The sequence below is a fragment of the Mesocricetus auratus genome, unplaced genomic scaffold (assembly GCF_017639785.1).
Source record: "Mesocricetus auratus isolate SY011 unplaced genomic scaffold, BCM_Maur_2.0 Super-Scaffold_100038, whole genome shotgun sequence".
In the NCBI taxonomy this organism is placed as follows: Eukaryota; Metazoa; Chordata; class Mammalia; order Rodentia; family Cricetidae; genus Mesocricetus; species Mesocricetus auratus.
In genome coordinates this window covers 10858173-10871713 of record NW_024429216.1, presented here as the reverse complement: position 1 = coordinate 10871713, position 13541 = coordinate 10858173, and the positions used below count along the sequence as shown (strand labels likewise).

The 13541-nt window shown below is 55.2% G+C and overlaps 2 protein-coding genes across 3 annotated transcripts; both read right to left on the bottom strand.

Moving 5' to 3' along the window:
* Positions 1-3964: 3964 nt before the first annotated feature.
* On the bottom strand, positions 3965-6847 carry Apoc1 (apolipoprotein C1). Of its 2 annotated transcripts, none has more exons than XM_040734366.1 (4): positions 6824-6847; positions 6486-6561; positions 5966-6113; positions 3965-4096 (listed from the first exon to the last, which is right to left on the bottom strand). In XM_040734366.1, the coding sequence occupies exons 2-4, from the start codon at positions 6541-6543 to the stop codon at positions 4036-4038; spliced, it is 267 nt and encodes an 88-aa protein (XP_040590300.1). In that variant the 5' UTR covers positions 6544-6561; positions 6824-6847; the 3' UTR covers positions 3965-4035. The 2 variants fall into 2 exon arrangements, with proteins under 2 accessions (XP_040590300.1, XP_005086405.1); XM_005086348.4 differs by lacking the exon at positions 6824-6847 and adding an exon at positions 6686-6784.
* Positions 6848-10744: 3897 nt separating this feature from the next.
* Apoe (apolipoprotein E) lies at positions 10745-13533 on the bottom strand. The gene is made up of 4 exons (XM_005086320.4): positions 13394-13533; positions 12583-12648; positions 11839-12013; positions 10745-11580 (listed from the first exon to the last, which is right to left on the bottom strand). The coding sequence occupies exons 2-4, from the start codon at positions 12623-12625 to the stop codon at positions 10854-10856; spliced, it is 945 nt and encodes a 314-aa protein (XP_005086377.1). The 5' UTR covers positions 12626-12648; positions 13394-13533; the 3' UTR covers positions 10745-10853.
* Between the last annotated feature and the right edge of the window lie 8 nt (positions 13534-13541).

Sequence of the window (13541 nt, the reverse complement as noted above, 5' to 3'; positions counted from 1 at the left end):
AGTCTTGGCCGCCGACTCCCAGCTACGGCAAGGTCTTGTTATGACTCTTTTTGCCTCAGCCTCTTGAGTTCTATGGTTTCAAGAGTAAACCATAACAATCAACAAAATTAATTTAAATGCGCCTCATGCCAGATTGGGGAATTTCACCAAATGCATAATTTAAACACCAAGCCAGGCATTGGTGGCACACGCCTTTAATCCCAGCACTCGGGAGGCAGAGGCAGGCGGATCTCTGTGAGTTCGAGGCCAGCCTGGTCTACAGAGCGAGTTCCAGGACAGCCTCCAAAGCCACAGAGAAACCCTGTCTCGAAAAACCAAAAAAAAAAAAAAAAAAAAATTAAACATTACCTATTCATCTGCAGTGGAAATATAACTGAGAACACTGGGGTCTCCTGTGCATTTGTTGTTTATTGTTTACTGACACGGGTTCTGATCCTCCTGCCTCTACCTTCCGGGGGCTGGGATGACACACAATCCCATGCCCAGCACTCTGTTTCCACACAGATCTTCAGATGGAATCTCCGCCTAAGTGATCATATAACCGCGAGCCAGATGCTTGCAGGGGGCTGACCGTCACATGTCAGCTTCTCCCAGTTTAAAAAAAAATCACAAATCACGCAGAGCCTCGGTTTGCCACGATGCAAACATTTTGGGAATAGACTTTGGGTTTGGTTGCACAACAGTGTAAATACACTCAACTCTGCTGACCTAAACAACTGAAAGTGGCTGAAATGGTAAATTGTACGTTCTGTGGTTTCCATTTTTTTCTTCCACAATAGAAAGAAGAACAGTGAAGCACAAATGAACCCCCCACAGATCCCCACGTCTTGTTAGGAAAAAGGACCCCTTGCCGGACACGGTCGTGGTGGTGCACGGCTGGAACCCAAGAACTTGAGAAGCCGAGGCAGGAGGATTGCTGAGTTTGAGCTGTGGTGACTCAGGAAGACCCTGCTGCCCACCAGAGCGGGAGGGGTGTGGAGTTTATAGCACTGAGACCAGGAGCAAGTTGCTTAAGCTGTGTGTGCTGACGGCTTCTCACTGACATGTGATGGGCTTGGAGGCTGGCCTGAGGCAGGACGGGCGTCAGGAGATGGGCAGCAGCCACAGTGTAACTAAGTCAGCGGCTGTGTATTTATCCATTTTTGAAACCAAACAGAGTTGACAGGCAGGCACGCGGTGCAGGCCCATAGTCCCAGCACGCAGAAAGCAGAAGCAAGCCAATAGCTTTAAGTCACCACATCAGGCTTTTGAGTCACTTTTATTTGTTTGTTTGTTTTGAGACAGGGTCTCTCTATGTGCTCACTGAGTAGCTCTGGCTGGCCTGGAACTCGCTATGTATGCAGATCAGGCTGCCTTTGCCGCCTCTACCTCCAGAATGCAGCGATCAAAGGTGTGCGCCGCCAGCAACAGGCCAGACTTTTACTTTTTTGAATAAGCGTTCTCCCGAGGTAGCGCTGGGTGCCTGGAACCGTAATCACCCTGTGTCTGCCTTCCAAGTGCTCGGATCATAGGCCTGTGCCGCCATGCCTGATTGTATGCAGGCCTGGGGACAGGATGTAGTGCCAAGTATATGCTAGGCAAGTAAGTACCAAGTGAGCCTGAGTGTGACCATCTTTATTTGGCACAAGCTTCCTTTCACACACTGTGCATCAGGCCCAGAGGGAGTGGCTTTGGTATTCCTCAGAGGCTAGGTAATTTTTTTCTCCCATTGTTGAAAACTGAACCCAGGGTATTGTCCCTAGACAGGGGCTCTACCACTGAGCCACACCCTGATCTCCTCACTGGGGGATTCTAGGCAGGGGCTCTACTACTGAGCCACGCCCCCAGCCCCTCACTGGGGGATTCTAGGCAGGAGCTCTACCATTGAATCATGCTCCTACCCAACATTCTTTTTTTCACATATGTGGAAACTGAGAATACAGTTGTTGGTGCGGTCTGAATCTAGTTGTCTTTCAGCATTTCACCATGCTGGAACAACCTATGACCCTCCCCATTCAAACCCTACAGCCCAAGAGGGAGGCTAAGGCAGGGGGGCTGGGGTTGGGGAAGGTCTCTGCCCTCTGCCCCTAATCCAAAGTCAGCACACAGGGTGGCTGTGGGCTGTTTGCCGTTTGGTGCCTGCAATGTTTGCTCATCCTGGGGACAGGAATGGACTGAAGGTCGTCCGGGGTGCACATCAGGGACAACTGGAAAACAGGGAGGAGAAAGAAGAGGGACAGTGAAGGGAACAGGACAGGCTGGTGACCCTACTACAACAGTGTAGGTCCGAGGGCTTAGGAGCATCCCCGAGACCCAAGCTGTCGTCCTTCGAGGCCCCGGCATGCCAGCAAACAGAAACTCTGGTTTCTGAGACAGGCTCACACCTAAGTCAGGTTGGCCTCAAGCTCTTGGCGACCATCCTCCTGCCGTAACCCGCCAGGTCCCGAGTCTCCTCTCCTCTTGCCCCCCCCCATCTCATCATGATAGAGAATCTTGTTTTCCTGCTGAGTCCTCAAACCCTCGCTCTTCTTACTCATCTTCTGGGGGTTCCTGACTTCTCCAGCTGGGTGCTTGAGGTTACGGCGGGAGACTCTGGACTGAAAGAGTGTTTGAGGAACTGGGGGTGCGTCTGAGTTGGTAGATTGCTTGCCTAGCACACCAAGCCCTGAGTTTCATCTCTAGCACTGGGTAAAACTGGGCATGGTGGCACAGGCCTGTAATCCCAGGCCTTGGGAGGCAGAGGCACGTGGATCTCTGTGGGCTCCAGGACCGTCTAGTCTATGTGGGAAGTATATAGCAAGACTCAGGCTCAAAAAGGACAGAAATGAGCAAATAGGAAATCCCCCAGTGAGGGGCTGGGGTGTGGCTCAGTGGTAGAGCCCCTGCCTAGAATCCCCCAGTGAGGGGCTAGTGGCGTGGCTCAGTGGTAGAGGCCCTGCCTAGAATCCCCCAGTGAGGGGCTGGGGTGTGGCTCAGTGGTAGAGCCCCTCTTAGAATCCCTCAGTGATAGAGCCCCCCCAAGCATGTGTCAGGCCCTGAGTTTTGTGGGAATGCAGTGTATTAAGACAGGCCTAGCATGATACGTAAACACTCAGGAGGCTGAGGTTGGATGCTATTGAGCGAGGTCTGCCTCATCTACAAAGCCTTCTTGAGGCATGTCTTGTAACCCCCTCTCAAACAAACAAACAAACAAACAAAAAACCCAAAGCCCCCCAAAAAAGTTGATATGTTTAAATGAAGCAATCATTGTTTCAAACAAATATTACTAAATACTGGCACTGTGGTCAGCTCTAGGTGGGCAATGGGAACAACAGTCTTGGCCCTGTTCCCCAGGGGCTCATGGTAACAGTGCCCAGAAGGTAACCAGCTAGAGTTGGCAGAGCTGTAACGGAGAAGCCTGGCCCAGCCTGGAGGCTGGGAGGGCTTCCTGGAGGAAGCGGTACGGATTCTAAGGTCTGGTCGCTGAGTACTGCATGTCTTTCTGGCTCTTTTAGCACCTCCTGTGTAGGGATAAACCAAACCAGAAGAGTGCAAACCCATGATTACGCCAAGCTATGCGCTCGGTCCAATTCCTTGCTGTGTGATCTTGCCCTGGTAACTTCACCTCTCTGAGTCGCAACGCTCCTAGGAGGTGAACAGGGTTCTCATGAAGATTCTTTAGGGGAATCATAAAATTAAAACAATGCAGATGGGGGGGGCTGGAGAGGCGGCTCAGCGGTTTAGAGCACTGGCTGTTCTTCCAGAGGACCCAGGGTCAATTCCCATCACCTACATGGTGGCTCCTAACCTTCTCCAGTTTGAGGGGAGGTGACACTCTCTCTCTGGCTTCTGTGGGCTCTGCACATATGCGGTGCACATGCATACATGTAGGCAAAACGCCATACATGTAAAAATAAACATGTTAAACAAACACGTCCACCCACAGGTGGACCCACTCTCTGTATTGTCCCGCCCCCTCCCCTCCAGGCACTTCCGGGAGCATTTGTCCGTTACAATGTTTTTATTGGTGTGGGAAGAGGAGGGACACCTTGTTGCGTGAGGTCACCAGCCGGGCACTCAGTCAAACGTGGTTTTGAGCTTCTCCTTCAATTTGCCGAATGTCTCTGAAAACCAGGTCCTTTGGAGAGAAATGAGGACAGGGTCACTGTTTATTGTGCTCTCCAAGGAGCCCAGACCCCCTGCTTCCTACTTCCTTAGTGTCTGTCCCCTTCCTTAACCCCCACCCACACCGTGGGATGAAAATCCTGGGGGGAGGGTGCAGGGGGAATTCAGTTTCTCTGCCTGCTTTCTCTCATAGACCAGAGCAGTGGTACGTGCATACGTGCGTGCGTGTGCATGTGTGCGTGTGCGTGTTGAGTCTCATGTAGCCCAGGCTAGCCTCAACCTTGATATGTAGCTAAGAACGACCTTGAACCTCTGATCCTCCTGCCTCCACCTTCCAGGGGCTGGGATGACAAGTTTGTACCTTTATGCCTGCTTTCATGTGGTGCTAGAGACTAAACTGGGCTTTCTGTATACGAGCCAGATCATCGGCCCAGTTTGAGCATCATGAAATCAAAAGCCAAAGATCTTCCTCTTTCAGCTGGGCCAGTGGTGGCACACACCTTAATCCCAGCACTCGGGAGGCAGACACAGGCGGATCTCTGTGAGTTCGAGGCCAGCCTGGTCTACAGAGCAAGTTCCAGGACAGCCAGGGCTGCACAGAGAGACCTGGAATTAAAGGTGTGGCCACCAAAGCCCGCTCCACTTACACCTTTTTTTCCACTTATACATTTTTTTAAGCCTTATTGTACACATGAATGTGTGCTGCCTGCAGAGGCCAGGAGAAGGCACTAGGTCCCCCGGAGCTGGGCTTTCAGCTGTATGAGCCGCCTGACAAGGGGTCCTGAGGCAGCGAGTGGTCTTAGCTGCTGAGCCTCGCGACTGACTTCTTACACCGTGGATTCTGGGCGTCCAATTCGGGTCCTCACAGGCATCTTACACACGGCTTTCCCCCATCTTCTTACGTTTAGCTAGCTTCCTTTTCTTTTATCTTGTTTTTTTCTGCTGGGATTACAGGCGTGTGCCACCACACCCCACAAGGCCTGCTTCCCCTGCTTCCCGCCTACCCCTCCTCGAGCCCGTGCTCGCCCAAGCGGCCACCGCCCTTTTACGTGCCTCCCTCCTTGGCCCAAGTGCTCCCCCTCGGCCGTCTGGAAGGCCGTTCTCTCTGTCCACAGACCTTCCTGCCCCAGGGCCTTGGCGCTTTCCCGGCACGGGACACCTGCTTGCTAAGCTTAGGCCTGACCTCTCTTTAAATGGACGACTTGTCTACTCGCCAAAACGAGCAGAAATTGGCTCACCGACCTGTTTACAACATACCAGACGCCTCTCGGGATGCCTTCATCCCCCCCCCCCAATCGCCCCCTCTTGTTTTTGTTTTTCTTTCCTGTTTCTGTTTGGAGGCAGTCTTGTCTCAAACTCCTGATTGTCCTCCCTCAGCCTCCCAAGTTGCTAGGGGCCTTTTCTGTTTTGTTTTTGGTCCCCCCCCCCCCCAAGACAGGGTTTCATTGTGTAGCTTTGGCTGTTCTAGAACTCGCTCTGTAGACCAGGCTGGCCTCGAACTCACAGAGATCTGTCTGCCTCTGCCTCCCGAGTGCCGGGATTAAAGGTGGGCGCTACACGATGATACCCATCCCAGCAACCCTACTTTCTGTCCCTGTCCCCGAGACTCTTGGTCCTGTCTCAGGAACACATAGGGGGAGGTCAGGGTCTAAGGTAGCCTGCAGCTCCCAAGCGTGGGCTCCTTCACCACGAGCCGGAGAAACCTCTGGCAGGTGGCCAGCAGCTACAGGGTCTGTCCCCCGGACTCCAAGCACCTGGAGACCTAGTTCTGGGACCTCAGGGGCCGCGTCAATCACTCCCCCCGGTGTGTCGCTGTTGGGCTGCTCACTAGGGATTTTACAAAGACCCCCCAGACCCCGCCCGTGCCATGAAAGGGCCTAACCGGGTCTTGGTCAGAATTTCCTTCTGTTTGATGTGTTCAATGGCTGCCCGGGCCTTGTCTTCCAAGGTGTTCCCAAACTCCTTCAGTTTTTCCGGTAAATTCTCAAATGCGCTGGACAAGTCAGGGGTTGCCTGGGCGGGGGCGGGGCCTGCAGCGAGAGGGTTGCAAGCAAACCTGTTAGCATGGGGGAGGGTTTCCGGGGTGACCCACCGGACTCGGGGGCGCATTCACCGCGCGGTCCATCTCCACTATCTATGCTCCATCCCCTTCTGGGAAGATCAGCCAATCCCGGGGAGGAGACGGGCTACGTCATCGGTAGCTAGGGCTCTTCTGGGCAGACTTGCCTCCCGCAGTACCACCTTGACAGACTCGTAAGCCATCTGGCAGGTGGGGTGCGACCATCAGAGGGGGGTAGTGGAGCCAGTCCAAGAAAGGGACCTCAGAGCTGCCGCGAGGATCCTCTAAGCCTCGAGGTCCCCGGGCCCACGACCAGCCCCACACGTGCAAGCCCCTTTCTTACCTTCCAGAGCCATGGCCAGGACCACAATCAGGACAGGAAGTGAGATGAGGAGCCTCATGGTGGCTGCAGGGGCACCCTGGAGGCAGACGGGGGTGTGGGGTGTGGAGGGAACATCACTAGCACCCCCCGGCCCCCGCCATGACCCCACCACACCAATCCCGTGGCTGTAGGAGCTGGGGAGCAGTTTCCCACGCACCAACCTGGATCTAAGGATCTCTTGGGAATAGCGCAGGGTGGGACGGTCCCGCACAGGGGTTTAACAGGTTGGGTTGGGGCGGGGGCGGAGCAGGCTCATCGCCCTCCCCCTGAGCCTCCCCCTCGCCTCTGTGACCACCTACTTTGTTTTTTTGGACATAGGATCTTTGGCTGGCCTGGGACTTGTGATTCGGCTGCCTCTGCCTCTCTAGCGAGTGTTGCGATTACAGGCATGCGCGACCACAGTTGGCCCAGCTTCTGCCATACTGTTGGGTATTGGGAGCCAGGCCCCACCCAGGCCTCTCGTTTAGGCCTAAGACTTGTCACTGGTTAGCACCCTCTCTCGCACTCAGGGAAGCATTGGTCTCACCTGCCCTCTGAGGCAGTCCCGCCTTCGGGGGTCTTAGAAACAACTCCTTCCACACTCCCTAATCTCACCCCCAGCCCAAACTGCATCCTCAGGTTAGTTCTGCTCTGGCCTTTTTTCCTTGTCCATGATTCTCAACTTAGGATCTCTGTGGGATGCTGGGGGCCTGCTTCTGCCTCCCCTCGCCTCCAAATGCCTTTGTGTCTGGGCTCCCCAAGCCCCCCCTTTTTTTTTTGGTTTTACAAGACAGGGTTTCTCTGCATTGTTTTGGAGGCTGTCTGGGAACTTGCTGTGTAGACCAGGCTGGCCTCGAACTCACAGAGATCCACCTGCCTTTGCCTCCCTAGTGCTGGGATTAAAGGCGTGCGGCACCAATGCCCGGCCCCCAAGTCCCCTTTGATGCCCTCTGGGGTCCTTGATTTGTCACCCCCTAACCTCCCTTCTTTATAGGGGTTGCCTCTTCAGCAAAACTGCAGAGCCTCTCAGCTTGCAAAGATGCACAGTGCCCCCCAACTGGCACAGTCCCCACCCCCTGTCCCCAAGACACTATTAGCCTTGTTGGACTTCCCAGACCCCCTCCTGGCTTCAAACCTGCCTGCCCGCCCCCTCCTTCCACCACATCCTTTCTCGGAGGCTGGAGTCCAAGGCCTTTCCCTCCCCCAGAGCTGTCGTTGACCGCCAGTGACCCCCTGGCAGCTGGTGGCTCTGGGCCCCAGACTCTAGGTTGGCTGGCTCGTTGCCCCTGAAACCCACGTGTCAGTTCTCGGGAGGGGGCACAACGGGGGTTGGGGGATGGTTGTGAAAGGGGTTGCAACATCTCTGGGGCGGGCTCACAGCTTCCAGTCCCTGCGGTGGCCAGGCCTGCCCTTCTTGTTTCCTGAAGCGAACGCAGCTCAGCCCTGAGACACCCATCTGAATAATGTAACAGATTCGCCCCTGCTTCCACGCCCTGCTTCCAATTTCATCTTCTTCTAAGTGACAGGGGCTCCTGTGCCACAGGTGGGGTCATTAAACTACTAGTCATCAACTCTGAGATTTCTCTTGTTGTTTGTTTGTCTTTTGAGACAGGGTTTTGCTTCACAACCCTACTGTCCTGGTGCACAATTGTGTAGACCAGGCTGGCCTTGAACTCACAGAGATCTGCCTGCCTCTGCCTCCAGAGTGCTGTTGGGATTAAAGGTGTGCACCACCACAGACCAGTTCAATGCTGATTCTTTCTTTTTTGGTTTTTCAAGACAAGGTTTCTCTGTATTGTTTTGGAGGCTGTCCTGGAACTCACTCTGTAGACCAGGCTGGCCTCGAACTCACAGAGATCTGCCTGCCTCTGCCTCCTGAGTGCTAGGATTAAAGGCGTGTGCCCAGCCTCAATGCTGATTCTTACACTTCAAGATGACTCTCGGATTTTTAGCAGGGTCAGCCCAGCGCTCCATGGTTTCCCTTACAAACCTTTCTGTAGTGTCTTTATATGGTCCTGCCCCACCCCTGGGTCTGACCAGGGCGATGGGGAGGTGGGGCTCGTGTCAGTTGCTGACAACTCTCTGCTCTCGGTAGTACATTCCTGTAATCTCATCACTTGGAAGGCAGGGGCAGGAAGATAAAGACTTCAAGGATAATATTGGTTATCTAGTGAGTTTGTGGCCAGCCTGGGCTACCTGAGATCTTGATACAAAAAGGGGTGAGGGGGGTGTGACTCAGTTGGTGGAACACTTTCCTAGCATGAGGGGAAGCCTAGATGCTATCAGTAGCACCGCATACGACTGGGGACACATGTCTATTCAGCACCTAGGCAATCGGAGGCAGGAAAATCAGGGGTTCAAGATCAGCCTTGGCTACACAGAGAACACCTAGAGGCCTCCCGTTTCAAACAAATAAAAGCAACATCTCTTTGTAGAACTCAAAATTAAGCTCTCAGCTAGGTCTGGTGGCACAAACCTGTAATTCCAGCATTTCCAGCATTTGGGACTTAGGCAGGAGGACTCAGCATTCAAGGCTAACTTGGTTCAAATAACATCAAAACAATTCACATCTTTAGTGGGAGGCGTGTGCGCCTGACATGGTCTCCGGAGGTTTCGAGAGTGTGTTTCTAGCCCATGGACATGAAGTGTGACTGCCCTGAGTCCTGCCACTCAGCCACTGACCCTTCTTCTCATTGGGTCCCGTGAATCATCCTGGGAGTGGTGCCCGCCTCCAGATAATGCGGAGTTGGGTGCCAGGAAAAGCTTCAGGCTCAGGGTGTGCCAGAGGCAGCGGGGGACCGAAGCCCTGGTCTGACCCAAGAGACAGACAGCTCGCAGGCCCTGGCCTGTCCCTGGTGGTGGGAGCCCTGCTGGATTCCTGAGAACTGAGGGGGTGGAGGGAAAGCCAGCCAGGGGCTCTCCAGCTCCTGCCCCGACCCCTGCAGGTGCCAGCTCCCAATAGGAACAGATGCCCATAGGGAGGGGCATGGAGAAACGTCTTTGTGTCCCCAGTTTAAATCACCCCCCCCCCATCGGCGAAAGGCACAGGCGAGGAGAAAAGGTTGGTTTGGGGCTGCCTGAAGCCTGACCCAGAGGCAGCAAAGACCTAGCTACCCTCAGAGTAAAGGCCCAGGCTGCCAGAGGGAACAACCGAAGACCGGAGCAAAAGAAACTGCGGGAGGGCGAGATAACAGTCTCAGGAAAACAGGAAGCCAGAAAAGGAAGCCTAAGAGGGAACAGAGGGGAGACGCAGCAGAGAGGGAATCAGATAAGACTATGGGGCGGGGGAGGGACCAGCTGGGACTCCAGTAAACACAGCCTGGCAGCCCCTGGTCTCCCACACGTGGGCTCTCAGCGTCACTGTGTAGCAGGTGTTGAAGTTGGGGAAAGTAGCCCAGCAAAGATAGGGTGTTGCACACCTATTTTCTTAGTCCCCGCGGCGGCCGAGGACAGTTTCAAATATGCGAGGCCTGCCTGGGCCGGAGGTCAAGGAAACTCAGTTGAGATCCTGTCTCAGAATAAAAAGGCTGGGCCCGGCGTTGGTGGCCCACGCCTTTAATCCCAGCACTCGGGAGGCAGAGGCAGGAGGATCTCTGTGAGTTTGAGGCCAGCTCTGGTCTACAGAGCGAGTTCCAGGACAGTCAGGACTACACAGAGAAACCCTGTCTCGAGAGAGAAAAAAAAAAAAAAAAAAAAAAAGGGTGGTAATGTGAACAAGTAGAAGAGCCCCTGCCTGGAATCCCATATGAGGGGCTGGGGGTGTGGCTCAAAGGTAGAGCCCAGAGCCCGTGCTCAGAATCCCCCAGTGAGGGGCTGGGGTGTGGCTCAGTGGTAGAGCCCCTGCCTAGAATTCCCCAGTGAGGGGCTGGGGTGTGGCTCAGTGGTAGAGCCCCTGCCTAGAATCCCCCAGTGAGGGGCTGGGGTGTGGCTCTGTGGTAGAGCCCCTGCCTAGAATCCCCCAGTGAGGGGCTGGGGTGTGGCTCAGTGGTGGAGCCCCTGCCTAGAATCCCCCAGTGAGGAGCTAGGAGTGTGGCTTAGTGGTAGAGCACCAGCCCTTCAAGTTGCTAGGTCCTAGGCTTACTCTCCATTGCTGTAGAACCTAACAAACCAAATGAGAGCTGAGTCAAAAGCACACAGCTTCCCCCTCTCCTGCAGGCAGGACAGTGTATGTATGACCAGTGTGATATAGAGACGATAATCTGAGACGGAAACTGTGAGGAATCACTCAGAGACCCAACAGGTGCTTGGAGAATCTTTATTAAGCCAGGGCCACCAGAGGGCCAGAGTGGTACTGGGGACAGGGCCACCTGCTGGCCATGGGTGTCGCCGCAGCGGGCGGGAGAGGGATACTCATTGACTCTCCTGTGGCACTGGGGAGGCAGGGATGGGGTTGGTAGCCACGGAGGCCTGAATCTTCTCCACCAGGTTTGCCCACTGGCGCTGCATGTCTTCCACCAGGGGCTCGAACCAGCCCTTGAGGCGGGCCTGGAAGATCTCAGCCTGCAGGCGCATCTGCTGGGCCTGCTCCTCCACCTTGGCGCGCACCTCCTCCATCTGCTCGCGCACCTCCTCCAGGCGGTCCCGGGCCTGGTTGCCCACCTCCTCTAGCCGCCCTCGGATGCGGTCACCCAAAGCCTGGGCGCGCTCGCGCAGAGGCTGGGCAGCCCCGGCGCCTAGGCTGGCTGTGCGCTGGCGACCCTGCTCCACCAACGGCCCCAGGCGCTCCCGGATGGCGCCCACGCCACGCTCCGCGCCCTCGTGTGCCCCGGCCTTGTATACCGCCAGGCGCTTCTGCAGATCCTCGGCATCCCGCATCAGGCGCTTGCGCAGCTTGCGCAGGTGCGTGGAGAAGCGCGCTCGCAGCTCCTCGGTGCTCTGGCCCAGCATGGTCTGCACCTCGTTGCGGTACTGCCCCAGTCGGCTGCGCAGGTCCTCCATGTCCGCCCCGAGCCGGGCCTGTGCTGCCTGCACCTCTTTGGACAGCCTGGCCCGTGTCTCCTCCGCCATTGGGCCCAGCTGCTCCTCCAGCTCCTTTTTGTAAGCCTTGACTTCTGTCATGGTGTCCTCCATCAGGACCCTGCAGGCCCAGAGGAAACACACAAGGGAGATGAGGACCCGGATGGAAGGACCCAAAAGGGAGGGGTGTGGCGGCCACTCGCTTGCGTTCCCAGAAGTTGAGAAGCTGAAGCAGAATTGCAGAGCGGTCGACGCCAGCTTTGAGAGTTCAAGGCCAGCCTGGGGGTAGGTGCCCAGAGAGTCGGAGACATTCCACCACCCCCCAGGCCTGGATGTTCAGGGAGTGCAGAGTGTGAAGGGACAGGGGTTCGGCACTCACGTCAGTTCCTGGGTGACTTGTGACGTCTGCAGTTCTTCCTGGACCTGGTCAGACAGTGTCTGCACCCAACGCAGGTAATCCCAGAAGCGGCTCATGGCCAGCTCCCAGGGTTTGCTGCTCTGCCATGCCAGCTGCTCGTTTACCTCGGGCTCGAGCTCTCCCTCGGCCAGGCATCCTGTGCAGAGTAAGTTCAAGGCTGGGTCAGGACCTACAATGCTCTTGGGTCTCTTTGGAGCGACAGTGGGTCCGCAGGGGTTGGAGTCTCTTCCGTTACTACAAGCATGTACTGCCTTGGTATCCCATGTGATACAGAGCAGAGACCAGGCAGGCATGGAATTAGAAAAACCTACCTTTCTTCTAAAAACAACTATATATATATATACATATATATATGTATATATATTATATTAATCATATGTTAACATTTAAGTTGTGTGTGCGCCCTTGGAGGTCAGAAGACAACTAGATGGAATCAGCTTTCTGCTTCCTTCCGCCATATTGGTCCTGAGGACGCCAGGTCTTTAGGCTTGGTGGGTAGCACCTTTAACCCTGAGCTAATCTTCTCCTTTTATAGACAGGGGAAATCAAGGCCTAAAGAGTAAATAAAACAACTGCTCCGGGGTTTTGAGTCTCAGAGGGGCCTCAGAACTGCCTCTGCCCCACCAGCGGGCAGCAGAAAGGCTAGGAAGGGTTCCAGAGAGGAGCTGCGGGAGAAGCCACCAGAGCAAGCCCTTGTCCCCATACCTGCCAGCAAAGTGACCACCAGCACGGCCCACAGAGCCTTCATCGTCCTGATTCTGAGCGGCCAGTCTGGGGGAGGGAGAAATCGTCTTTGAACAGATAGGGGGTACTCCGCCCACCCAGAGAGCCTCACCCTACCCCCCTTCTCAGATCGGAGACCCGTAGCCAATCACAAACATCTTCCCAAGAGAGCGCCCGAGCTTCCCAAAGGTCTAGTTACTCCCCCTCCTGGGTTCGCTATCTGCATCCCTGGGGCGAATCCGCTGCCAAAAATCCCAGCTCCCGCTCCCAGGGTCCAAATTCCACTTCACCAAGCCTCAGCGGGTGCATTTCTTTCTGCCTTCCCGCTAAGCCTTGCTTTCCATTTTGGTGCTAATTTAACGGGCTTTTAATCGTTCTCCAACCCAGCGAGGTGGTTCCATCACAGAACCCCAGAACTCAGGACGCTGAGGCTTGAGGATAGTCAGTTTGAGACCAGCCCGGGTTACTTGGGGCCTGTGATGGAAACCAATCAGTAGGTGTGTTTATAAAAACACAGCCTGAGGCTCATTCTCGATTCTTTCACTAAGGGATGGTCCCACCTAGTTGTGCTAGGATGCTACACACCTTATTCCCGGAGGTGGCCCCTCCGATCTGTCCTGACTCTGTCTGGCAATGGCTAGTCACCTTGTGTCCTTAGTTTGTCCCCAAGTGCCTCTATCGTGCTTCCTGCCTTTCCAATTCATGCCCCTGTTTCCTGGACGCCAGGGGATCCCAAGGTCCCCAGCCCGTATCTTCCCAAGGTCCCTGGCTGAGTCCCCAGCGCGTGGCTTACCAGCGTCTTCAGAAACAAGTCCTTAGCCTCCGGGGGCTGAGCAGGGCGCTGGATCCCAGACTTGTCCAATTATAGGGCTCCCCCTATCCCGCCCCCTCCTCAGGGCTGGGGCGGGTTGAGCCAGCCCCCTGTCACGAGGTGGGTTGTT